At 50.2% G+C, this 27,624-nt stretch overlaps 1 protein-coding gene across 1 annotated transcript in view; it reads left to right on the forward strand.

Moving 5' to 3' along the window:
* LOC118382476 (mitogen-activated protein kinase kinase kinase 3-like) overlaps positions 1 to 27,624 on the forward strand; it is a 95,877-nt gene that overhangs the window by 11,255 nt on the left and 56,998 nt on the right. Inside the window, exons 3-6 of the mRNA XM_052498110.1 lie at positions 17,057 to 17,259; positions 18,014 to 18,132; positions 22,801 to 22,838; positions 26,107 to 26,206. Of these exons, the coding sequence (XP_052354070.1) occupies positions 17,241 to 17,259; positions 18,014 to 18,132; positions 22,801 to 22,838; positions 26,107 to 26,206 (276 nt within the window). The 5' untranslated portion in view covers positions 17,057 to 17,240. The remainder of the gene's footprint in view (positions 1 to 17,056; positions 17,260 to 18,013; positions 18,133 to 22,800; positions 22,839 to 26,106; positions 26,207 to 27,624) is intronic.

The following is a 27,624-nucleotide window of genomic DNA, read 5'->3' on the forward strand; positions in this document are numbered from 1 at the left end:
CTGGTTTTCTGATCCACACCAGATACTGACTGGTTTTCTGATCCACACCAGATACTGACTGGTTTTCTGATCCACACCAGATACTGACTGGTTTTCTGATCCACACCAGGTACTGACTGGTTTTCTGATCCACACCAGGTACTGACTGGTTTTCTGATCCACACCAGGTACTGACTGGTTTTCTGATCCACACCAGATACTGACTGGTTTTCTGATCCACACCAGATACTGACTGGTTTTCTGATCCACACCAGATACTGACTGGTTTTCTGATCCACACCAGATACTGACTGGTTTTCTGATCCACACCAGATACTGACTGGTTTTCTGATCCACACCAGATACTGACTGGTTTTCTGATCCACACCAGATACTGACTGGTTGTCTGATCCACACCAGATACTGACTGGTTTTCTGATCCACACCAGATACTGACTGGTTTTCTGATCCACACCAGATACTGACTGGTTTTCTGATCCACACCAGATACTGACTGGTTTTCTGATCCACACCAGATACTGACTGGTTGTCTGATCCACACCAGATACTGACTGGTTGTCTGATCCACACCAGATACTGACTGGTTGTCTGATCCACACCAGATACTGACTGGTTGTCTGATCCACACCAGATACTGACTGGTTGTCTGATCCACACCAGATACTGACTGGTTTTCTGATCCACACCAGATACTGACTGGTTTTCTGATCCACACCAGGTACTGACTGGTTTTCTGATCCACACCAGGTACTGACTGGTTTTCTGATCCACACCAGGTACTGACTGGTTTTCTGATCCACACCAGGTACTGACTGGTTTTCTGATCCACACCAGGTACTGACTGGTTTTCTGATCCACACCAGGTACTGACTGGTTTTCTGATCCACACCAGGTACTGACTGGTTTTCTGATCCACACCAGGTACTGACTGGTTTTCTGATCCACACCAGGTACTGACTGGTTTTCTGATCCACACCAGGTACTGACTGGTTTTCTGATCCACACCAGGTACTGACTGGTTTTCTGTACCAGGTACTGACTGGTTGTCTGATCCACACCAGGTACTGACTGGTTTTCTGATCCACACCAGGTACTGACTGGTTTTCTGATCCACACCAGGTACTGACTGGTTGTCTGATCCACACCAGGTACTGACTGGTTGTCTGATCCACACCAGGTACTGACTGGTTTTCTGATCCACACCAGGTACTGACTGGTTTTCTGATCCACACCAGGTACTGACTGGTTTTCTGATCCACACCAGGTACTGACTGGTTTTCTGATCCACACCAGATACTGACTGGTTTTCTGATCCACACCAGATACTGACTGGTTTTCTGATCCACACCAGATACTGACTGGTTTTCTGATCCACACCAGATACTGACTGGTTTTCTGATCCACACCAGATACTGACTGGTTTTCTGATCCACACCAGATACTGACTGGTTTTCTGATCCACACCAGGTACTGACTGGTTTTCTGATCCACACCAGGTACTGACTGGTTTTCTGATCCACACCAGGTACTGACTGGTTTTCTGATCCACACCAGGTACTGACTGGTTTTCTGATCCACACCAGATACTGACTGGTTTTCTGATCCACACCAGATACTGACTGGTTTTCTGATCCACACCAGATACTGACTGGTTTTCTGATCCACACCAGATACTGACTGGTTTTCTGATCACACCAGATACTGACTGGTTTTCTGATCCACACCAGATACTGACTGGTTTTCTGATCACACCAGATACTGACTGGTTTTCTGATCACACCAGATACTGACTGGTTTTCTGATCCACACCAGATACTGACTGGTTTTCTGATCCACACCAGATACTGACTGGTTTTCTGATCCACACCAGATACTGACTGGTTTTCTGATCCACACCAGATACTGACTGGTTTTCTGATCCACACCAGATACTGACTGGTTTTCTGATCCACACCAGATACTGACTGGTTTTCTGATCCACACCAGATACTGACTGGTTTTCTGATCCACACCAGATACTGACTGGTTTTCTGATCCACACCAGATACTGACTGGTTTTCTGATCCACACCAGATACTGACTGGTTTTCTGATTCACACCAGGTACTGACTGGTTTTCTGATTCACACCAGGTACTGACTGGTTTTCTGATCCACACCAGATACTGACTGGTTTTCTGATCCACACCAGATACTGACTGGTTTTCATGAGGTAAATGGCGATCACACCAGATTCTGACTGGTTTTCTGATCCACACCAGATACTGACTGGTTTTCTGATCCACACCAGATACTGACTGGTTTTCTGATCCACACCAGATACTGACTGGTTTTCTGATCCACACCAGATACTGACTGGTTTTCTGATCCACACCAGATACTGACTGGTTTTCTGATCCACACCAGATACTGACTGGTTTTCATGAGGTAAATGGCGATCACACCAGATTCTGACTGGTTTTCTGATCCACACCAGATACTGACTGGTTTTCTGATCCACACCAGATACTGACTGGTTTTCTGATCCACACCAGATACTGACTGGTTTTCTGATCCACACCAGATACTGACTGGTTTTCTGATCCACACCAGATACTGACTGGTTGTCTGATCCACACCAGATACTGACTGGTTGTCTGATCAACACCAGATACTGACTGGTTTTCTGATCAACACCAGATACTGACTGGTTTTCTGATCAACACCAGATACTGACTGGTTTTCTGATCCACACCAGATACTGACTGGTTTTCTGATCCACACCAGATACTGACTGGTTTTCTGATCCACACCAGATACTGACTGGTTTTCTGATCCACACCAGATACTGACTGGTTTTCTGATCCACACCAGATACTGACTGGTTTTCTGATCCACACCAGATACTGACTGGTTTTCTGATCCACACCAGGTACTGACTGGTTTTCTGATCCACACCAGGTACTGACTGGTTTTCTGATCCACACCAGGTACTGACTGGTTTTCTGATCCACACCAGGTACTGACTGGTTTTCTGATCCACACCAGGTACTGACTGGTTTTCTGATCCACACCAGGTACTGACTGGTTTTCTGATCCACACCAGGTACTGACTGGTTTTCTGATCCACACCAGGTACTGACTGGTTGTCTGATCCACACCAGGTACTGACTGGTTGTCTGATCCACACCAGGTACTGACTGGTTGTCTGATCCACACCAGGTACTGACTGGTTGTCTGATCCACACCAGGTACTGACTGGTTGTCTGATCCACACCAGGTACTGACTGGTTTTCTGATCCACACCAGGTACTGACTGGTTTCTGATCCACACCAGGTACTGACTGGTTGTCTGATCCACACCAGGTACTGACTGGTTTTCTGATCCACACCAGGTACTGACTGGTTTTCTGATCCACACCAGGTACTGACTGGTTTTCTGATCCACACCAGGTACTGACTGGTTTTCTGATCCACACCAGGTACTGACTGGTTTTCTGATCCACACCAGGTACTGACTGGTTTTCTGATCCACACCAGGTACTGACTGGTTTTCTGATCCACACCAGGTACTGACTGGTTTTCTGATCCACACCAGGTACTGACTGGTTTTCTGATCCATGCCAATGCCATTTTTTTAAAGGTGCATACCTGTATCACCAGTCATGTAAAACCCATAGTTTAGGGCCTAATTAATGCATTTAAATTAACAGATGTTCTTAAGAACTGTAACTCAGTGAAATCTTAAATGTTTCATTGCTATTTTTGTTCAGTATATTTCCAGGGTCTTTGACTAGATTTAGTCTTTCTAGAGACGCTGACACTAACTTAACACACTCATGGAAAAGTGCTGTTCTCCCCTAGAAACTCTCCTTTAGCCTTGCTATGAACTCTCACCACAATCTCCCCGTGGCTCCTGCGTGAGTAACCCTCTGATTCAGAGGAAGAGAGCGCTCTGAGGAGTTAGGATAGTCATGAGCTGGAGTGTTTAGGCTTCTGTCTCCGTGGTAACAGTGTTTAGTTCTACTGCGTGTCCCCGGTACTGTAGCCTCTCCTCTGGTGACATCACCGGAGTCTGATCGTCCCTAGTGACCAGACACCACCCCCACGGTACTGGCATTGCGCTGAGACACCAAACAAAAGACATTGATTTCAAAGTTTAACAAACCACACAACTCCATGCACAAGGACGACTTTTAACAATTTAAACATTTTACTAAAATACATTTTACTGGAATGCATTTACTTGAAGAACTGTGCGAATTCAAAGTTTGATAACAGAATTTCAGTCCATGTTTTCTAAAAACCCTGTTTAAATATTTGCTGCGAATTAAGATTCATTTAAAGATGTCTGCAGAAGTAATGGGGTGTCAGCTATGACACGACACCTTGACTCTAACTACAGTAAGAGAGGTGGATTTACACCCAGTAAAGGAATGTCATCATGGGTTCCTGATCTGTAGAGTTCAGCATCACATAATGATGGATATGAATGTCATCATGGGTTCCTGATCTGTAGTTCACAAAACATGACCACATTCACATAATGATTTGGATCCGGATGAATGTCATCATAGATGGTTATACAAGTTCCAGAGTTCTGCAGAGTTCAGTAGTTCACAGCTAATGATGGCACATAGTTCAGAATGTCATCAGTTCAGCACAGGTCCCTGATCTGCAGAGTTCAGCACAGCAGAGTTCAAACAGAGTTGACAGCAGAGTTCAGCACAGCAGAGTTCAGCACAGCAGAGTTCAGCACAGCAGAGTTCAGCACAGCAGAGTTCAGCACAGCAGAGTTCAGACCAGAGTTCAAAGCAGAGTTCAGCACAGCATAGATGTTTAGAGTTACAGCAGAGTTCAGCACAGCAGAGCAGCACAGCAGAGTTCAGCACAGCACAGCACAGCAGAGTTCAGCACAGCTCAGCACAGCAGAGTTCAGCACAGCAGAGTTCAGCACAGCAGAGTTCAGCACAGCAGAGTTCAGCTCAGCAGTTCAGCACAGCAGAGTTCAGCACAGCAGAGTTCAGCACAGCAGAGTTCAGCACAGCTCAGCAGAGTTCAGCAGAGTTCAGCACAGCAGAGTTCAGCAGAGTTCAGCACAGCTCAGTTCAGCACAGCTCAGTTCAGCACAGCTCAGTTCAGCACAGCTGAGTTCAGCACAGCAGAGTTCAGCACAGCAGAGTTCAGCACAGCAGAGTTCAGCACAGCAGAGTTCAGCACAGCAGAGTTCAGCACAGCAGAGTTCAGCACAGCAGAGTTCAGCACAGCAGAGTTCAGCACAGCAGAGTTCAGCACAGCAGAGTTCAGCACAGCAGAGTTCAGCACAGCAGAGTTCAGCACAGCAGAGTTCAGCACAGCAGAGTTCAGCACAGCAGAGTTCAGCACAGCAGAGTTCAGCACAGCAGAGTTCAGCTCAGCAGAGTTCAGCACAGCAGAGTTCAGCAGAGTTCAGCACAGCTCAGCTCAGCAGAGTTCAGCACAGCTCAGCTCAGCAGAGTTCAGCTCAGCAGAGTTCAGCAGAGTTCAGCACAGCTCAGCTCAGCAGAGTTCAGCACAGCTCAGCTCAGCAGAGTTAAACTATTTTTCAAGGAAAGCAGCAGCTGGTAGCTCCATTTGTCTCTAGATGACGCCATGACGTAATAGTGGTGTCATAACGTTCATTTGCGCTTGAAAACCCCAAGCTGTGGAGTCATTTAACCACAAGGAACCCATTTTTCTGTACATGAATTTCACTGCAGCAGCAGAGACTAGAGCCACAGACCATCTGTTATATTGGCCAGATACTCCATTGGCCGCTCTAACGATGAAAATAAATAGCTTCAGAAATGTAAGGCAGTCAGGTGGAGGCAAGATCAGGTGGGAGGAGGCAAGATCAGGTGGGAGGAGGCAAGATCAGGTGGGAGGAGGCAAGATCAGGTGGGAGGAGGCAAGATCAGGTGGGAGGGGGCAAGATCAGGTGGGACCATTCTAGCCAATGAGAGGGCTGATACAAGTGTGATAACAGGCACAACTCAGATATGAAGGTTTTTTTGTTTACCAGTAGACTGGTAACAACCTAATAATTTACAAAACATCTATTCGATCAAATAAGCCACAAGTAGAAAATAAGCCATTACATTTTTGTTAACCAAATTCAACACTCTCACATTGTCCTGTATAGAAAACTCCTATCTTACACGGAACCAAACCGGCTGCACGCGTGCTCATCATGCATACGTGTATTTTGTCCCCCCACACCAAATGCGATCACGACACCCAGGTTAAAATATCAAAACAAACTATGTTAATTTGGGAACGGTTCGAAAAACATTTATGGCAATTTAGCTAGTTAGCTTGCTGTTGCTAGATAATTTGTCCTGTTTAGCTAGCTTGCTGTTGCTAGCTAATTTGTCCTGTTTAGCTAGCTTGCTGTTGCTAGCTAATGTGTCCTGGGATATAAACATTGAGTGGTTATTTGACCTGAAATGCACAAGGTCCTCTACTCTGCCAATTGATCCACACATAAAACAGTCAACCAAATAGTTTCTAGTCACCTCTCCTCCTTCCAGGCTTTTTCATCTTTGAACTTATATGGTGATTGGCATCTAAACTTTCATAGTATTACCATGACTACCGGCAAAACGTCTTTTAATCACCCACGTGGGTATAACCAATGAGGAGATGGCACGTGGGTACCTGCTTCTGTAAACCAATGAGGTGATGGGAGAGGCAGGACTTAATTTTTAAACAGTATATATGAAGGGGAGGAGACAGGTTAAAGAAGGATGTTCAAGCCTTGAGACATTTGAGACATGGATTGTGTGTGTGCCATTCAGAGGGTGAATGGGCAAGACAAAGTGTTTAAGTGCCTTTGAACGAGTTATGGTAGTAGGTGCCAGGCGCACCGGTTTGTGTCAAGAACGGCAATGTTGCTGAGTTTTTAATGCTCAACAGTTTCCCGTTTTGTTTCAAGAATGGTCCACCAACCGAAGGACATCCAGCCAACTGCGGGCCAGAGGTCGAAACGGGTCATTGATGAAATACGACAAAGGAGTTGTTCAGAGCAACAGACGGGTTGCAGTTAGTCAACTTGACAGTTCAGCACAACATTGGTGCCCAAAGACCCATAAAAGAATGCTCAACTTGTCGTACCTTGAAACGAATAGAGAAAAGCACGTGTATATACATCCATCATGCCGCGTGTCAATGTTGCAGGCTGGTTGGTGGTGGTGTGGGGCGTGTTTTCATGGCACACATTGAGTCCCTTGATAAAAGTGGAGCAACGTGGTCTCCCAGCAGCGGTCTAAGGCACTGCATCGCAGCGTTTTGAGACGTCACTACAGACCCGCGGTCGATCTCCGGCTGTGTCACAACCGGTGGTGACCGGAGGTCCGATAGGGAGGCGCACAATGAGCCCAGCGTCGTCTGGGTTTGGGGAGGGTTTTGCCGTAGGCTCATCGTGCTCTAGCGACTCCTTGTGGCGGGTCGTGCGCCTGCAGGTTGAACCCCGGTTGTTAGTTGAACAGTGTTTCCTCCGACACATTAGTGCTTCCGGGTTAAGAAGCGCGGTTAGGAGCGTCATGTTCAGGAGGACGCATGACTCGACCTTCGCCTCTCCCGAGCCCGTTGAGGAGTAGCAGCGATGAGACCGTGTATAAGCCGCTGCAGTAGGGTCAATTCAAGAAGTGATTTTGAATTTAAACTTCATAAATGGACTTTTCAGTTTATTGAAAAGATTGAAAAAATATGGCGCTTTTTTAAAAAAATAATATTTTTTTTGAATTTGTTAACCTTCCTGAAATGACTCGAGGATGAAGATAACTTGTCCTAAGCTGGGTATTTTTCCATGGGGAATCTTTCAAAAATAAACCGACTCATGAGACTGTGCCGTTCCTAACTAGCATCTCTTGTCACTGGAATTTACCCAAGTCCTGCTCTGCATGACTTAATATGGGAGGAAGAACACAATGCATGTGTTTGTGATAACATGTCACCAACATCCTAGTGTAATGGAAAGAACAGCTCTAATCTATAGATGGCCTGTTAGCTTCATCTCAGGGAAAGATGTTTCTACTCAGCCAGAGCGATGGTAGACAGCAGGGTTCTATCAGGGGGAGAGATGTTTCTACTCAGCCAGAGAGATGGTAGACAGCAGGGTTCTATCAGGGAAAGATGTTTCTACTCAGCCAGAGATGGTAGACAGCAGGGTTCTATCAGGGGGGAAAGATGTTTCTACTCAGCCAGAGAGATGGTAGACAGCTGGGTTCTATCAGGGGGAGAGATGTTTCTACTCAGCCAGAGAGATGGTAGACAGCAGGGTTCTATCAGGGGGGAAAGATGTTTCTACTCAGCCAGAGAGATGGTAGACAGCAGGGTTCTATCAGGGGGGGAAAGATGTTTCTTCTCAGCCAGAGAGATGGTAGACAGCTGGGTTCTATCTGGGGAGATATGGTAGACAGCAGGGTTCTATCAGGGGAGAGATGGTAGACAGCAGGATTCTATCAGGGGGAAAGATGTTTCTACTCAGCCAGAGAGATGGTAGACAGCAGGGTTCTATCAGGGGGAAAGATGTTTCTACTCAGCCAGAGAGATGGTAGACAGCAGGGTTCTATCAGGGATAGATGTTTCTACTCAGCCAGAGAGATGGTAGACAGCTGGGTTCTATCAGGGGAGAGATGGTAGACAGCAGGGTTCTATCAGGGGAGAGATGTTTCTAATCAGCCAGAGAGATGGTAGACAGCAGGGTTCTATCAGGGGAGAGATGGTAGACAGCAGGGTTCTATCAGGGGGAAAGATGTTTCTTCTCAGCCAGAGAGATGGTAGACAGCAGGGTTCTATCAGGGGGAAAGATGTTTCTTCTCAGCCAGAGAGATGGTAGACAGCAGGGTTCTATCAGGGGGAAAGATGTTTCTACTCAGCCAGAGAGATGGTAGACAGCTGGGTTCTATCTGGGGGAGATATGGTAGACAGCAGGGTTCTATCAGGGGAGAGATGGTAGACAGCTGGGTTCTATCAGGGGAGAGATGGTAGACAGCAGGGTTCTATCAGGGGAGAGATGGTAGACAGCTGGGTTCTATCAGGGGAGAGATGGTAGACAGCAGGGTTCTATCAGGGGAGAGATGGTAGACAGCAGGGTTCTATCAGGGGAGAGATGGTAGACATACACTGGTAGGGTTCTATCAGGGATAGATGTTTCTACTCAGCCAGAGAGATGGTAGACAGCAGGGTTCTATCAGGGGAGAGATGGTAGACAGCTGGGTTCTATCAGGGGAGAGATGGTAGACAGCTGGGTTCTATCAGGGGAGAGATGGTAGACAGCAGGGTTCTATCAGGGGAGAGATGGTAGGCAGCAGGGTTCTACCAGGGATAGATGTTTCTACTCAGCCAGAGAGATGGTAGACAGCAGGGTTCTACCAGGGATAGATGTTTCTACTCAGCCAGAGAGATGGTAGACAGCAGGGTTCTAGTCAGGGGAGAGATGGTAGACAGCTGTGTTCTATCAGGGGGAAAGATGTTTCTACTCAGCCAGAGAGATGGTAGACAGCAGGGTTCTATCAGGGGGAGAGATGGTAGACAGCTGGGTTCTATCAGGGGGGAAAGATGTTTCTACTCAGCCAGAGAGATGGTAGACAGCAGGGTTCTATCAGGGTTTTCAGATCAATCTTCTCCTGTATCTGACTGGATAACGTCTGTGTGATTATTGTGAATGTGTCTGTTACTATGATGATCTGCTAGCCTACTAGGTTCCTTTGTTATTCCGTCTGCCTCTTGACAGATGGGTTTTACTCCAGTCTGAGTTTGTTTTCCTATGAATGCTGCGAGATTAACTATTGTGCCGTACAACTGAATTGGTCATCTAATATTTAGACTTGTAATATAGTATTAATCACTGTCTGTAATAATACACTGGTAGGGCTCCAGTCTGTAATACACTGGTAGTTGGTCACCGGTCTGTAATAATACACTGGTAGTAGGTCTCCAGTCTGTAATAATACACTGGTAGGTCTCCAGTCTGTAATACACTGGTAGTAGGTCTCCGGTCTGTAATACACTGGTAGGGCTCCAGTCTGTAATACACTGGTAGTTGGTCACCGGTCTGTAATACACTGGTAGTTGGTCACCGGTCTGGAATACACTGGTAGTTGGTCACCGGTCTGTAATAATACACTGGTAGTAGGTCTCCCGTCTGTAATACACTGGTAGTTGGTCTCCAGTCTGTAATACACTGGTAGTTGGTCTCCAGTCTGTAATACACTGGTAGTTGGTCTCCAGTCTGTAATACACTGGTAGTTGGTCACCGGTCTGTAATACACTGGTAGTTGGTCACCGGTCTGTAATACACTGGTAGTTGGTCTCCAGTCTGTAATACACTGGTAGTAGGTCTCCAGTCTGTAATACACTGGTAGTAGGTCTCCAGTCTGTAATACACTGGTAGTAGGTCACCGGTCTGTAATACACTGGTAGGTCTCCAGTCTGTAATACACTGGTAGGTCTCCAGTCTGTAATACACTGGTAGGTCTCCAGTCTGTAATACACTGGTAGTTGGTCACCAGTCTGTAATACACTGGTAGTAGGTCACCGGTCTGTAATACACTGGTAGTAGGTCTCCAGTCTGTAATACACTGGTAGGTCTCCAGTCTGTAATACACTGGTAGTTGGTCTCCAGTCTGTAATACACTGGTAGTAGGTCTCCAGTCTGTAATACACTGGTAGGTCTCCAGTCTGTAATACACTGGTAGGTCTCCAGTCTGTAATACACTGGTAGGTCTCCAGTCTGTAATACACTGGTAGTTGGTCTCCAGTCTGTAATACACTGGTAGGTCTCCAGTCTCTAATCCACTGGTAGTTGGTCTCCAGTCTGTAATACACTAGTTGGTCTCCGGTCTCTAATCCACTGGTAGTAGGTCTCCAGTCTATAATACACTGGTAGTAGGTCTCCCGTCTGTAATACACTGGTAGTTGGTCTCCAGTCTGTAATACACTGGTAGTTGGTCTCCAGTCTGTAATACACTGGTAGTTGGTCTCCAGTCTGTAATACACTGGTAGTTGGTCTCCAGTCTGTAATACACTGGTAGTTGGTCTCCGGTCTGTAATACACTGGTAGTTGGTCTCCGGTCTGTAATACACTGGTAGTTGGTCTCCGGTCTGTAATACACTGGTAGTTGGTCTCCGGTCTGTAATACACTGGTAGTTGGTCTCCAGTCTGTAATACACTGGTAGTTGGTCTCCAGTCTGTAATACACTGGTAGTTGGTCTCCAGTCTGTAATACACTGGTAGTTGGTCTCCAGTCTGTAATACACTAGTAGGTCTCCAGTCTGTAATACACTAGTTGGTCTCCGGTCTCTAATCCACTGGTAGTAGGTCGCCGCACTGTAATTTTTTCAGTGATGTCATCTGTATATAATGTCTTCATCGCAAAACTCTCTGGCATCACTACTGGCACTCCCAACAGAGGTCTGGTTTCATTGGTTAGCGTCAACTCTCTCTCTCTCTGTCTCTCTGTCTCTCTCTGGTGTGTTTGTGTGTTGCAGGCTGCCTTATTGGAGAATGGAAACAGAGTGTTCTGGAGTTGTGACAAACATGTTAACTTTTATAATCAGAATAGATGTGTGTTGTCTTGGCTCTGGAGAGAGGGGAGGATAGGAGATATGTGTTGTCTTGGCTCTGGGGGGTAGATGTTGTCTTGGTTTTGAAGGAGAGGAGAGTAGAGAGATGTTTTCTTGGTTCTGGAGGAGGGCAGGGAGGGTAGAGATGTTTTCTTGGTTCTGGAGGAGAGGAGAGTAGAGATGTTTTCTTGGTTCTGATGGAGGGGAGGGTAGGGAGGAGGGGAGGGAGGGAGGGGAGAGGTGTTTTCTTGGTTCTGGCGGAGAGGAGGCTAGAGAGGGGAGGAGAGATGTCTTGGTTCTGGAGGAGGATAAAGAGGGGAGGAGAGATGTCTTGGTTCTGGAGGAGGGGAGGGAGGGGAGAGGTGTTTTCTTGGTTCTGGAGGAGGGCAGGGAGGGGAGAGGTGTTTTCTTGGTTCTGGAGGAGGGCAGGGAGGGTAGAGATGTTTTCTTGGTTCTGGAGGAGGGCAGGGAGGGTAGAGATGTTTTCTTGGTTCTGGAGGAGGGCAGGGAGGGTAGAGATGTTTTCTTGGTTCTGGAGGAGGGCAGGGAGGGTAGAGATGTTTTCTTGGTTCTGGAGGAGGGCAGGGAGGGTAGAGATGTTTTCTTGGTTCTGGAGGAGGGCAAGGAGGGTAGAGATGTTTTCTTGGTTCTGGGGGAGGGCAGGGAGGGTAGAGATGTTTTCTTGGCTCTGGGGGAGGGAGATGAGAGATTTTCTTGGTTCTGGAGGAGGGGAGGGAGGGTAGAGATGTTTTCTTGGTTCTGAAGGAGAGGAGAGTAGAGATGTTTTCTTGGTTCTGGAGGAGGGCAGGGAGGGTAGAGATGTTTTCTTGGTTCTGGAGGAGGGGAGGGAGGGTAGAGATGTTTTCTTGGTTCTGGAGGAGGGCAGGGAGGGTAGAGATGTTTTCTTGGTTCTGGAGGAGGGCAGGGAGGGTAGAGATGTTTTCTTGGTTCTGGAGGAGGGCAGGGAGGGTAGAGATGTTTTCTTGGTTCTGGAGGAGGGCAGGGAGGGTAGATATGTTTTCTTGGTTCTGGAGGAGGGGAGGGTAGGGAGGAGGGGAGAGATGTCTTGGTTCTGGAGGAGGGGAGGGAGGGGAGAGATGTGTGTTGTCTTGGCTCTGGGGGAGGGAGAGGAGAGAATGGAGGAGATATGTTTTCTTGGTTCCTGAGGAGGGGAGGAGAGGTTTTCGTGTGGCTCCTTCTGAGAATAATTATGTAAACATGATGTCATGGTGTTCAGTGCTGGTGGGGGATGCAGTTAAAGAGAACTAACTTGTTCTTTCTTTGTCGGTCTCTCAATCTATCTCATCTCTCTCTCTGCCTTTTGTCTTGCTTTCTCTCTCTCTCTCTGCGCCTCTCTCTCTGCGCCTCTCCTCTCTCTGCGCCTCTCCTCTCTCTGCGCCTCTCCTCTCTCTCTGCGCCTCTCCTCTCTCTCTGCGCCTCTCCTCTCTCTCTGCGCCTCTCCTCTCTCTCTGCGCCTCTCCTCTCTCTCTGCGCCTCTCCTCTCTCTCTGCGCCTCTCCTCTCTCTCTGCCTCTGTGTGTGTGTGTGTGTCTGCCTCTCTGTCTGCCTCTCCACTGTTCTGCTCTGATGAGAGGAGTGGGGAAATACCCTGAGAGACAGATAAAGAAATGTTTATTTAATGAGTGATGTAAGAGAGCTGAAAGAATGTGTGTGTGTGTGTGTGTGTGTGTGTGTGTGTGTGTGTTGGTCACCGTGCGCATGCGTGCACCCATGCATTTGTGTATGTGAGTGTGAGGGATGTGTGTGTGAAACCTTTTTATCCCCCTCGATCAATCCCATGTGAATCTATTCACTTTTTACTTTACTTTCTCAGTCCTTTTAGAGGCTCTCATGTCCCGTAACAAAACCACTTTCTTCAAATGACAACTCATTCCAAGTGGTGATGTCATCCCCGGCTGTCGGAGTGCAGCGCGGAAGGAAGCAGTCGGTGTGTGAGGTAGTGGTGGTCGCCAGAGTTCTAACCACACCCCTTACTAATGATTCCATTACGTTCTCCAGCTCTCCTTCCCGGAAGTGAAGCCCACGCTGATGCAGATTAGCGTCACATCTGGGCGATTCCACACCAGCTGGAGATGGAAATATTTTTGGTATCTCAGATTGTTCTGGCAGTTCGCTCACAGAAACTTAATTGGGAGTAAAGGATGTTTGAAATGTCTTTTACATTTGTATCACAAACCATTTCAATCCGGATGAAAGTGGCCATTTTAGACCCTTCTAGACCTACATATGCTGTATTATATATATATACACAGATTACATCAGTGTCATTATACCTCATGATCTGTTAACTATGTACAGTGGGGCAAAAAAGTATTTAGTCAGCCACCAATTGTGCGAGGAGGAGGAGGAGGGGGGGTCATGTCTGGTAAGGAGGAGGAGGAGGGGGGTCATGTCTGGTAAGGAGGAGGAGGAGGGGGGGGTCATGTCTGGTAAGGAGGAGGAGGAGGGGGTGGTCATGTCTGGTAAGGAGGAGGAGGAGGGGGTGGTCATGTCTGGTAAGGAGGAGGAGGGGGTGGTCATGTCTGGTGAGGAGGGGGAGGAGGAGGGGGCATGTCTGGTAAGGAGGAGGAGGGGGCATGTCTGGTAAGGAGGAGGGGGGGGCATGTCTGGTAAGGAGGAGGAGGGGGGCATGTCTGGTAAGGAGGAGGAGGGGGCATGTCTGGTAAGGAGGAGGAGGGGGGCATGTCTGGTAAGGAGGAGGAGGGGGGGCATGTCTGGTAAGGAGGAGGAGGGGGGGCATGTCTGGTAAGGAGGAGGAGGGGGGGCATGTCTGGTAAGGAGGAGGAGGGGGGGCATGTCTGGTAAGGAGGAGGAGGGGGCATGTCTGGTAAGGAGGAGGAGGGGGCATGTCTGGTAAGGAGGAGGAGGGGGCATGTCTGGTAAGGAGGAGGAGGGGGGCATGTCTGGTAAGGAGGAGGAGGGGGGCATGTCTGGTAAGGAGGAGGAGGAGGGGGGCATGTCTGGAGGAGGAGGAGGGGGGCATGTCTGGTAAGGAGGAGGAGGGGGGCTCATGTCTGGTAAGGAGGCGGGGGGGTATGTCTGGTAAGGAGGAGGGGGGTTATGTCTGGTAAGGAGGGGGGGTTATGTCTAAGGAGGGGGAGGAGGAGGGGGGGCATGTCTGGTAAGGAGGAGGAGGGGGGCATGTCTGGTAAGGAGGAGGAGGGGGCATGTCTGGTAAGGAGGGGATGTCTAAGGGGGGCATGTCTGGTAAGGGGGGAGGTAAGGAGGAGGGGGCATGTCTGGTAAGGAGGAGGAGGGGGCATGTCTGGTAAGGAGGAGGAGGGGGCATGTCTGGTAGGAGGAGGAGGGGGGGCATGTCTGGTAAGGAGGAGGAGGGGGGGGGCATGTCTGGTAAGGAGGAGGAGGGGGGCATGTCTGGTAAGGAGGAGGAGGGGGGCATGTCTGGTAAGGAGGAGGAGGGGGGCTCATGTCTGGTAAGGAGGAGGAGGGGGTTATGTCTGGTGAGGGGGGCATGTCTGGTAAGGAGGAGGAGGGGGGCTCATGTCTGGTAAGGAGGAGGAGGGGGTTATGTCTGGTGAGGGGGGGCATGTCTGGTAGGAGGAGGAGGGGGTAATGTCTGGTAAGGAGGAGGGGGGCATGTCTGGTAAGGGGAGGAGGAGGAGGGGGGGGTAATGTCTGGTAAGGGAGGGGGGTAATGTCTGGTAAGGAGGAGGAGAGGGGTCATGTCTGGTAAGGAGGAGGAGGGGGTCATGTCTGGTAAGGAGGAGGACGGGGGGGGTCATGTCTGGTGAGGAGGACGATGGGGGGGGTCATGTCTGGTAAGGAGGAGGAGAGGGGTCATGTCTGGTAAGGAGGAGGAGAGGGGTCATGTCTGGTAAGGAGGAGGAGAGGGGTCATGTCTGGTAAGGAGGAGGAGAGGGGTCATGTCTGGTAGGAGGAGGGGGAGGAGGAGGAGGGGGTCATGTCTGGTAAGGAGGAGGGGGGGTCATGTCTGGTAAGGAAGAGGAGGGGGGGTTATGTCTGGTAAGGAGGCGGGGGGCTCATGTCTGGTAAGGAGGAGGGGGGGCTCATGTCTGGTAAGGAGGAGGGGGGGCTCATGTCTGGTAAGGAGGAGGGGGGGCTCATGTCCAGGAAAGGAGGAGGAGGGGGGGTCATGTCTGGTAAGGAGGAGGAGGGGGGGGTCATGTCTGGTAAGGAGGAGGAGGGGGTCATGTCTGGTGAGGAGGACGGGGGGGTCATGTCTGGTAAGGAGGAGGGGGGTCATGTCTAGTAAGGCGGAGGGGGGGGTCATGTCTGGTAAGGAGGAGGGGGGGTCATGTCTGGTAAGGAGGACGGGGGGTCATGTCTGGTAAGGAGGAGGACGGGGGGGGGTCATGTCTGGTAAGGAGGAGGACGGGGGGTCATGTCTGGTAGTAAGGAGGAGGGGGGGTCATGTCTAGTAAGGAGGAGGACGGGGGGTCATGTCTGGTAAGGAGGAGGTCATGTCTGGTAAGGAGGGGGAGGGTCATGTCTGGTAAGGAGGAGGACGGGGGGGTCATGTCTGGTAAGGAGGAGGACGGGGGGGGGTCATGTCTGGTAAGGAGGGGGACGGGGGGTCATGTCTGGTAAGGAGGAGGACGGGGGGTGTCATGTCTGGTAAGGAGGGGGGTGGGTCATGTCTGGTAAGGAGGAGGAGGGTCATGTCTGGTAAGGCGGAGGACGGGGGGGTCATGTCTGGTAAGGCGGAGGACGGGGGGTCATGTCTGGTAAGGAGGGGGGGGGGGGTCATGTCTGGTAAAGGAGGCGGGGGGTCATGTCTGGTAAGGAGGCGGGGGGCTCATGTCTGGTAAGGAGGGGGAGGGGGTTTATGTCTGGTAAGGAGGCGGGGGGGCTCATGTCTGGTAAGGAGGCGGGGGGGCTCATGTCCGGTAAGGAGGAGGGGGGTCATGTCCGGTAAGGAGGGAGGAGGGGGGTCATGTCCGGTAAGGAGGAGGAGAGGGGGGTCTTGTCTGGTAAGGAGGGGGGGGGGTCATGTCTGGTAAGGAGGAGGAGGGGGGTCATGTCTGATGAGGAGGAGGACGGGGGGGTCATGTCTGGTAAGGAGGAGGACGGGGGGGTCTGGGTCAGGGGGGTCATGTCTAGTAAGGAGGAGGGGGGTCATGTCTAGTAAGGATGGAAGGGGGGTCATGTCTGGTAAGGAGGAGGACGGGGGAGGGTCATGTCTGGTAAGGAGGAGGACGGGGGGGTCATGTCTGGTAAGGAGGAGGACGGGGGGTCATGTCTGGTAAGGAGGAGGACGGGGGGGGTCATGTCTGGTAAGGAGGAGGACGGGGGGTCATGTCTGGTAAGGAGGAGGACGGGGGGGTCATGTCTAGTAAGGAGGAGGGGGGTCATGTCTAGTAAGGACTAGTAACACAGTGTAGAGCCGAAGAACATCGACAGAGGACATGAGATGAGCATCCTATTGATAAAGACCCTTGTATTGTAATGTGGTCCATGTACTTTACACCTGTGGGTTTGTCCTTTCTCTCAGGGTGAAGACTTTACCCCACTGGAGGAGTTGAGCTCGGAGCCGACCGGAGGAGTTGAGCTCGGAGCCGACCGGAGGAGTTGAGCTCGGAGCCGACCGGAGGAGTTGAGCTCGGAGCCGACCGGAGGAGTTGAGCTCGGAGCCGACCGGAGGATTTGAGCTCGGAATTCAACAAGATCACTTCCTGATGATGACAGTAAACATGGGTGAGTAGCATGACAACAACATGTCCTACAACACACACACACACACACACACTCAGCCTGTTTCCCATGTTATCCCATGCAGCAGCACACGCACTCAACACAAACACGTCTGTGCTTCACGGCTGGGATGGTGTTCTTCGGCTTCCCCCTTTTTCCTCTAAACATAATGATGGTCATTATGGCCAAACAGTTTCATCAGACCAGAGGACATACTTGCTGACCGGCCTTTCAGGTTATGTCAATATAGGACTCGTTTTACTGTGGATATAGTTACTTTTGTACCCGAGTCTGAAGGTAGGCCTTGAAATACATCCACAGGTACACCTCCAATTGACTCAAATGATGTCAATTAGCCTATCAGAAGCTTCTAAAGCTATGACATCATTTTCTGTAATTTTCCAAGCTGTTTAAAGGCACAGTCAGCTTAGTGTATGTAAACTTCTGACCCACTGGAATTGTGATACAGTGAAATAATATGTCTAAAGAATTGTTGGAAAAATGACTTGTGTCATGCACAAAGTAGATGTCCTAACCGACTTATCCAAAACCATAGTTTGTTAACAAGACACTTGTGTAGTGGTTGAAAAACGAGTTTTAATGACTCCAACCTAAGTGTATGTAAACTTCTGACTTCAACTGTATGTATGTAGGACATCTCTATAACATGTCTGTCTGTCTATTTGTTCCCTAATTGATGTGACTCCGTAGTAGAGCGTTGTTTGTAACATGTCTCTGTCTCTCTGTGTTCCTCTAGATGACGAGGAGGCGCTGAACTCCATCATGAAGGACCTGGCAGCTCTGGGTCGATGCTACGCCCAGAAACACGACAGCAGCAGCCACAAACCCAAGCCCAGGACCTTGTTGTACAAACAGGTACATATCTTACGCCCTTACCTTAGGCTCTACCCTAGACCCTGCCCCTACCTTAGGCTCTACCCTAGACCCTGCCCTTACCTTAGGCTCTACCCTAGACCCTGCCCTTACCTTAGGCTCTACCCTAGACCCTGCCCTTACCTTAGGCCCTACCCTAGACCCTGCCCTTACCTTAGGCTCTACCCTAGACCCTGCCTTAGGCTCTACCCTAGACCCTGCCCTTACCTTAGGCTCTACCCTAGACCCTGCCCTTACCTTAGGCCCTACCCTAGACCCTGCCCTTACCTTAGGCTCTACCCTAGACCCTGCCCTTACCTTAGGCTCTACCCTAGACCCTGCCTTAGGCTCTACCCTAGACCCTGCCCTTACCTTAGGCTCTACCCTAGACCCTGCCCTTACCTTAGGCCCTACCCTAGACCCTGCCCTTACCTTAGGCTCTACCCTAGACCCTGCCCTTACCTTAGGCTCTACCCTAGACCCTGCCCTTACCTTAGGCCCTACCCTAGACCCTGCCCTTACCTTAGGCCCTACCCTAGACCCTGCCCTTACCTTAGGCTCTACCCTAGACCCTGCCCTTACCTTAGGCTCTACCCTAGACCCTGCCCTTACCTTAGGCTCTACCCTAGACCCTGCCCTTACCTTAGGCTCTACCCTAGACCCTGCCTTAGGCCCTACCCTAGACCCTGCCCTTACCTTAGGCCCTACCCTAGACCCTGCCTTAGGCCCTACCCTAGACCCTGCCTTAGGCCCTACCCTAGACCCTGCCTTAGGCCCTACCCTAGACCCTGCCTTAGGCCCTACCCTAGACCCTGCCTTAGGCCCTACCCTAGACCCTGCCCTTACCTTAGGCCCTACCCTAGACCCTGCCTTAGGCCCTACCCTAGACCCTGCCTTAGGCCCTACCCTGCCTTAGGCCCTACCCTAGACCCTGCCTTAGGCCCTACCCTAGACCCTGCCTTAGGCCCTACCCTAGACCCTGCCTTAGGCCCTACCCTAGACCCTGCCTAGGCCCTAGGCCCTGCCCTTACCCCTCCCCTAGACCCTGCCTTAGGCCCTACCCTAGACCCTGCCTTAGGCCCTACCCTAGACCCTGCCTTAGGCCCTACCCTAGACCCTGCCTTAGGCCCTACCCTAGACCCTGCCTTAGGCTCTACCCTAGACCCTTAGGCCCCTTAGACCTTAGGCTCTACCTAGACCCTGCCCTTACCTTAGACCCTGCCTAGGCCCCTAGACCCTGCCCTTACCTTAGGCTCTACCCTAGACCCTGCCCTTACCTTAGGCCCTACCCTAGACCCTGCCCCCTTACCTTAGGCCTCTACCCTAGACCCTGCCCTTACCTTAGGCCTACCTTAGGCCTAGACCCTGCCTTAGGCTCTACCCTAGACCCTGCCCTTACCTTAGGCTCTACCCTAGACCCTGCCCTTACCTTAGGCCCTACCTAGACCCTGCCCTTACCTTAGGCTCTACCCTAGACCCTGCCCTTACCTTAGGCTCTACCCTGCCCTAGACCCTGCCCTTACCTTAGGCCCTACCCTAGACCCTGCCCTAGACCCTACCTTAGGCCCTACCCTAGACCCTGCCCTTACCTTAGGCCTCTACCCTAGACCCTGCCCTTACCTTAGGCTCTACCCTAGACCCTGCCCTTACCTTAGGCTCTACCCTAGACCCTGCCCTTACCTTAGGCTCTACCCTAGACCCTGCCCTTACCTTAGGCCCTACCCTAGACCCTGCCTTAGGCCCTACCCTAGACCCTGCCTTAGGCCCTACCCTAGACCCTGCCTTAGGCTCTACCCTAGACCCTGCCTTAGGCCCTACCCTAGACCCTGCCTTAGGCCCTACCCTAGACCCTGCCCTTACCTTAGGCCCTACCCTAGACCCTGCCTTAGGCCCTACCCTAGACCCTGCCTTAGGCCCTACCCTAGACCCTGCCTTAGGCCCTACCCTAGACCCTGCCTTAGGCCCTACCCTAGACCCTGCCTTAGGCCCTACCCTAGACCCTGCCTTAGGCCCTACCCTAGACCCTGCCTTAGGCCCTACCCTAGACCCTGCCTTAGGCCCTACCCTAGACCCTGCCCCTACCTTAGGCCCTACCCTAGACCCTACCCCTACCGTAGGCCCTACCCTACCCCTACCTTAGGCCCTACCCTAGACCCTGCCTTAGGCCCTACCCTAGACCCTGCCCCTACCTTAGACTCTGCCTTAGGCCTTACCCTAGACCCTGCCTTAGGCCTTACCCTAGACCCTGCCCCTCCCTTAGACCCTACCTCAACCCTAGTCCCTACCCTAAGACCCTAGCCTCTATCCTCTACCCAACCCCATCCCCTACCCTACGATCCTAGCCTCTATCCTCTACCCTAGCCTCTAACCTAGGCCCTACTCTAAGACCCTAGACTCTACCCAACCCCGTCCCCTATCCTAGCCTCTAACCAACCCCGTCCCCTATCCTAGCCTCTACCCAACCCCGTCCCCTATCCTAGCCTCTACCCAACCCCGTCCCCTATCCTAGCCTCTACCCAACCCCGTCCCCTATCCTAGCCTCTACCCAACCCCGTCCCCTATCCTAGCCTCTACCCAACCCCGTCCCCTATCCTAGCCTCTACCCAACCCCGTCCCCTATCCTAGCCTCTACCCAACCCCGTCCCCTAACCAAACCTGTCCCTGCCCTACCCTAGGACCCTACCCACTACCGCTAGCCTAATATCCTAGCACCATAGCCTTTACCATTTCTTCTAACCTAGCCCCTCCCTACACCATATAGCTTTACAGCAACACAACAGCCATACACCCAGGACCCTGCTATACAAACAGGCCTATACCCCTAATATACAGGGCCATACTCCCAGGACCCTGCTATACAAACAGGCCTATACCCCTAATATACAGGGCCATACTCCCAGGACCCTGATATACAAACAGGCCTATACCCCTAATATACAGGGCCATACACCCAGGACCCTGCTATACAAACAGGCCTATACCCCTAATATACAGGGCCGTACTCCCAGGACCCTGATATACAAACAGGCCTATACTCCTAATATACAGGGCCGTACTCCCAGGACCCTGCTATACAAACAGGCCTATACTCCTAATATACAGGGCTGTACTCCCAGGACCCTGATATACAAACAGGCCTATACCCCTAATATACAGGGCCGTACTCCCAGGACCCTGATATACAAACAGGCCTATACCCCTAATATACAGGGCCATACTCCCAGGACCCTGCTATACAAACAGGCCTATACTCCTAATATACAGGGCCGTACTCCCAGGACCCTGATATACAAACAGGCCTATACCCCTAATATACAGGGCCGTACTCCCAGGACCCTGATATACAATGTTACTAGTGGTAATGGTGGTAGTAGAGATATTAGAGGTATAAATACTACTAGTGGTAATGGTAGAGATATTAGAGGTATAAATACTACTAGTGGTAATGGTGGTAGTAGAGATATTAGTGGTATAAATATTACTAGTGGTAATGGTAGTAGAGATATTAGAGGTATAAATACTACTAGTGGTAATGGTAGTAGTGATATTAGAGGTATAAATACTACTAGTGGTAATGGTGGTAGAGATAATAGAGGTAGTAATACTACTAGTGGTAATGGTAGTAGTAGAGATATTAGAGGTATAAATACTACTAGTGGTAATGGTAGCAGTAGAGATATTAGAGGTATAAATACTACTAGTGGTAATGGTAGCAGTAGAGATATTAGAGGTATAAATACTACTAGTGGTGAGCCTCTCACGAACACGGATATATTGATCTCCTATCAATCCCCCTGTAGCAGTTAAAAACATATATGGAAGTATACAGTATATGAAGACTGTATAGTGCCAAAAATACATCAGATGGAAATAACCAATGTTTCCTGGTCTTTCTGATGTCTTTCAGATATTGGACAGGCACTTCAGAACAAACTTCCTTTTTAAAGGGTCTGAAAATTCAAGATCAAATAGAAAAATTATCCTTGGTATGACCTTAAAACAATTCCATACACACCCCCCTTCCCTTCCTGACTTCGACTGTTTAGTGCCAAAAATAAGGGGTTAAATATACATCGTTGTTTATATAACAAATGTTACCTGATATTTCCTATATATCCCCGGCTGAGACTGTTACTGTTTGGTCCTTCTGTAGCTCAGTTGGTAGAGCATGGCGCTTGTAACGCCAGGGTAGTGGGTTCGATTCCCGGGACCACCCATACGTAGAATGTATGCACACATGACTGTAAGTCGCTTTGGATAAAAGCGTCTGCTAAATGGCATATATTATATATTATTTAATAGGCTTTCTTTGTAAAGTAGTAATCAACTGTGAACAACAGAAGGTCAGTAATAATATCGTCATAGTTAATAACATCCATTTGGTTCAATAACTCACCTCGGTGTGCCCTTGAGCAAGGCACTAACCCCTCAGTATTTCAGGGCTGCTGTTCAGCTCTGTTCCCAGCCTGGTGGCTGTCCGGTTGGGTATTGTGACGGGGGGGGAAAAAATGAAACAGTATCCGTGCAAACGGACAAATAAATGAAGTATTATATATTACTCCCACTTTATGTCTCTGTCCCTGGATAATCAACACAGACACCATCACATTTCTCCCACTTGATCTTTCCAACCTTCATAATCTTCTCTGTTGCCATGCTTCCTTTCAACAGGATCTAAGAGTCAAACTGGAGCATGAGAGGGAGAAACGGTGAGTTGCAACTTCCACTGGTTTTCTACTTCTCTTTCCAGGGAGGGGGAGAAGGGGGGGGGGGGGGTTGTTATATCATAACTGAGTTCTCATGTCCAGGGAGGGGGAGAAGGGGGGTGTTATATCATAACTGAGTTCTCATGTCCAGGGAGGGGAGAAGGGGGTGTTGTGTTATATCATGACTGAGTTCTCATGTCCAGGGAGGGGGAGAAGGGGGGTGTTGTGTTATATCATGACTGAGTTCTCATGTCCAGGGAGGGGAGAAGGGGGGTTGTGTTATATCATGACTGAGTTCTCATGTCCAGGGAGGGGGAGAAGGGGGGTGTTGTGTTATATCATGACTGAGTTCTCATGTCCAGGGAGGGGAAGGGGGGGTGTTATATCATGACTGAGTTCTCATGTCCAGGGAGGGGAGAAGGGGGTGTTGTGTTATATCATGACTGAGTTCTCATGTCCAGGGAGGGGAGAAGGGGGGTGTTGTGTTATATCATGACTGAGTTCTCATGTCCAGGGAGGGGAGAAGGGGGGGTGTTATATCATGACTGAGTTCTCATGTCCAGGGAGGGGGAGAAGGGGGTGTTGGTTATATCATGACTGAGTTCTCATGACCAGGGAGGGGGAGAAGGGGGGGGGGGTGTTATATCATGACTGAGTTCTCATGTCCAGGAAGGGGGGTGTTATATCATGACTGAGTTCTCATGTCCAGGGAGGTGGGGGGCGTGTTATATCATGACTGAGTTCTCATGTCCAGGGAGGGGGAGAAGGGGGGTGTTGTGTTATATCATGACTGAGTTCTCATGTCCAGGGAGGGGGAGAAGGGGGGGTGTTATATCATGACTGAGTTCTCATGTCCAGGGAGGGGGGGGGGGGGGGTGTTATATCATGACTGAGTTCTCATGTCCAGGGAGGGGGTGTTGTGTTATATCATGACTGAGTTCTCATGTCCAGGAGGGGGAGAAGGGGGGGGTGTTATATCATGACTGAGTTCTCATGTCCAGGGAGGGGAGAAGGGGGTTGTGTTATATCATGACTGAGTTCTCATGTCCAGGGAGGGGGAGAAGGGGGGTGTTGTGTTATATCATGACTGAGTTCTCATGTCCAGGGAGGGGGGGAGAAGGGGGGGGTGTTATATCATGACTGAGTTCTCATGTCCAGGGAGGGGAGAAGGGGGGGTGTTATATCATGACTGAGTTCTCATGTCCAGGGATGACTGGGGGAAGGGGTGTTGTGTTATATCATGACTGAGTTCTCATGTCCAGGGAGGGGAGGGGGGTGTTATATCATGACTGAGGTGTTATATCATGACTGAGTTCTCATGTCCAGGGAGGGGAGAAGTTCTCATGGGAAGGGGGGTGTTATATCATGACTGAGTTCTCATGTCCAGGAAGGGGGTGTTATATCATGACTGAGTTCTCATGTCCAGGGAGGAAGGGGGGTGTTGTGTTATATCATGACTGAGTTCTCATGTCCAGGGAGGGGAGAAGGGGGGTGTTATATCATGACTGAGTTCTCATGTCCAGGGGGGGAGAAGGGGGTGTTGTGTTATATCATGACTGAGTTCTCATGTCCAGGGGGTGTTATATCATGACTGAGTTCTCATGTCCAGGAAGGGGGGGGTGTTATATCATGACTGAGTTCTCATGTCCAGGGAGGAGAAGGGGGTGTTGTGTTATATCATGACTGAGTTCTCATGGGGGTGTTATATCATGACTGAGTTCTCATGTCCAGGGAGGGGAGAAGGGGGGTGTTATATCATGACTGAGTTCTCATGGGGGGGTGTTATATCATGACTGAGTTCTCATGTCCAGGGAGGGGGGGAAGTGTTATATCATGACTGAGTTCTCATGTCCAGGGAGGGGAGAAGGGGGGGGTGTTATATCATGACTGAGTTCTCATGTCCAGGGAGTTGTGTTATATCATGACTGAGTTCTCATGTCCAGGGGGGGTTGAAGGGGGGTGTTGTGTTATATCATGACTGAGTTCTCATGTCCAGGGAGGAGAAGGGGGGGTGGACTGAGTTCTCATGTCCAGGGAGGAGGGGAGAAGGGGGGGTGTTATATCATGACTGAGTTCTCTGAGTTATTCTAACTGAGTTCTCATGTCCAGGGAGGGGGAGAAGGGGGTGTTGTGTTATATCATGACTGAGTTCTCATGTCCAGGGAGGGGAGAAGGGGGGTGTTATATCATGACTGAGTTCTCATGTCCAGGGAGGGAGGTGTTATATCAGACTGAGGGTCCAGGGAGGGGAGAAGGGGGGGGTGTTATATCATGACTGAGTTCTCATGTCCAGGGAGGGGAGAAGGGGGTGTTGTGTTATATCATGACTGAGTTCTCATGTCCAGGGAGGGGAGAGGGGTGTTGTGTTATATCATGACTGAGTTCTCATGTCCAGGGAGGGGGAGGTGTTATATCATGACTGAGTTCTCATGTCCAGGGAGGGGAGAAGGGGTGGTGTTATATCATGACTGAGTTCTCATGTCCAGGGAGGGGGAGAAGGGGGGGTGTTATATCATGACTGAGTTCTCATGTCCAGGGAGGGGTGGGGGTGGTGTTATATCATGACTGAGTTCTCATGTCCAGGGAGGGGAGAAGGGGGGGGGTGTTATATCATGACTGAGTTCTCATGTCCAGGGAGGGGGAGAAGGGGGGTGTTATATCATGACTGAGTTCTCATGTCCAGGGAGGGGGAGAAGGGGGGGTGTTATATCATGACTGAGTTCTCATGTCCAGGGAGGGGAGAAGGGGGGTGTGTTATATCATGACTGAGTTCTCATGTCCAGGGAGGGGGGAGAAGGGGGGTGTTATATCATGACTGAGTTCTCATGTCCAGGGGGGGAGAAGGGGGTGTTGTTATATCATGACTGAGTTCTCATGTCCAGGGAGGGGAGAAGGGGGGGGTTGTGTTATATCATGACTCTGTCCCGGATCTCTGTCCCGGGGTCTCTGTGGGATCTCTGTCCCGGGGTCTCTGTCCCGGGTCTCTGTCCCGGGATCTCTGTCCCGGGGTCTCTGTCCCGGGGTCTCTGTCCCGGGGTCTCTGTCCTGGGATCTCTGTCCCGGGATCTCTGTCCCGGGGTCTCTGTGCCGGGGGTCTCTGTTCCGGGGGGTCTCTGTTCCGGGGGTCTCTGTCCCAGGGTCTCTGTCCCGGGGTCTCTGTCCCGGGGTCTCTGTCATGACTGCGTCTCTGTCCCGGGATCTCTGTCCCGGGGTCTCTGTCCCGGGGTCTCTGTCTGAACCTTCAGGATGACCTCTATCCTCTGTTCCGCAGCATCATCCCGTTCCAGCGACCTCTGAAAATCAAGGAGCTGCTCCAGAAGGTCACAGAGGCCTTTGGACAACAGATGGACCTCTTCTACACAGACAAAGAGGTAGACAAGACAACACAATAACACATCACACCACATGACATAATGGTGTCCCACCACAGCATGACATAATGGTGTCACACCACACCACAACATGACATAATGGTGTCACACCACAACATGACATAATGGTGTCACACCACACCACAACATGACATAATGGTGTCGCACCACAACATGACATAATGGTGTCACACCACACCACAACATGACATAATGGTGTCACACCACAACATGACATAATGGTGTCACACCACAACATGACGTAATGGTGTCACACCACAGCATGACGTAATGGTGTCACACCACAACATGACGTAATGGTGTCGCACCACAACATGACGTAATGGTGTCACACCACACCACAGCATGACGTAATGGTGTCACACCACACCACAACATGACGTAATGGTGTCGCACCACAACATGACAATGGTGTCACACCACACCACAACATGACATAATGGTGTCACACCACAACATGACGTAATGGTGTCACACCACAGCATGACGTAATGGTGTCACACCACAGCATGACGTAATGGTGTCACACCACACCACAGCATGACGTAATGGTGTCACACCACAACATGACGTAATGGTGTCACACCACAACATGACGTAATGGTGTCGCACCACAACATGACGTAATGGTGTCGCACCACAGCATGACATAATGGTGTCACACCACAACATGACATAATGGTGTCACACCACACCACAACATGACGTAATGGTGTCACACCACAACATGACATAATGGTGTCACACCACAACATGACGTAATGGTGTCACACAACATGACGTAATGGTGTCACACCACAACATGACATAATGGTGTCGCACCACAACATGACGTAATGGTGTCACACCACACCACAACATGACGTAATGGTGTCACACCACACCACAACATGACGTAATGGTGTCACACCACAACATGACGTAATGGTGTCACACCACAGCATGACATAATGGTGTCACACCACAGCATGACGTAATGGTGTCACACCACACCACAACATGACGTAATGGTGTCACGCCACAACATGACATAATGGTGTCACACCACAACATGACATAATGGTGTCACACCACAACATGACATAATGGTGTCACACCACAACATGACATAATGGTGTCACACCACAACATGACATAATGGTGTCGCACCACAACATGACATAATGGTGTCGCACCACAACATGACATAATGGTGTCACACCACAACATGACATAATGGTGTCACACCACACCACAACATGACATAATGGTGTCACACCACACCACAACATGACATAATGGTGTCACACCACACCACAACATGACATAATGGTGTCACACCACACCACAACATGACATAATGGTGTCGCACCACACCACAGCATGACGTAATGGTGTCACACCACAACATGACGTAA

The sequence above is a fragment of the Oncorhynchus keta genome, chromosome 4, assembly GCF_023373465.1.
Source record: "Oncorhynchus keta strain PuntledgeMale-10-30-2019 chromosome 4, Oket_V2, whole genome shotgun sequence".
Classification (NCBI taxonomy): Eukaryota; Metazoa; Chordata; class Actinopteri; order Salmoniformes; family Salmonidae; genus Oncorhynchus; species Oncorhynchus keta.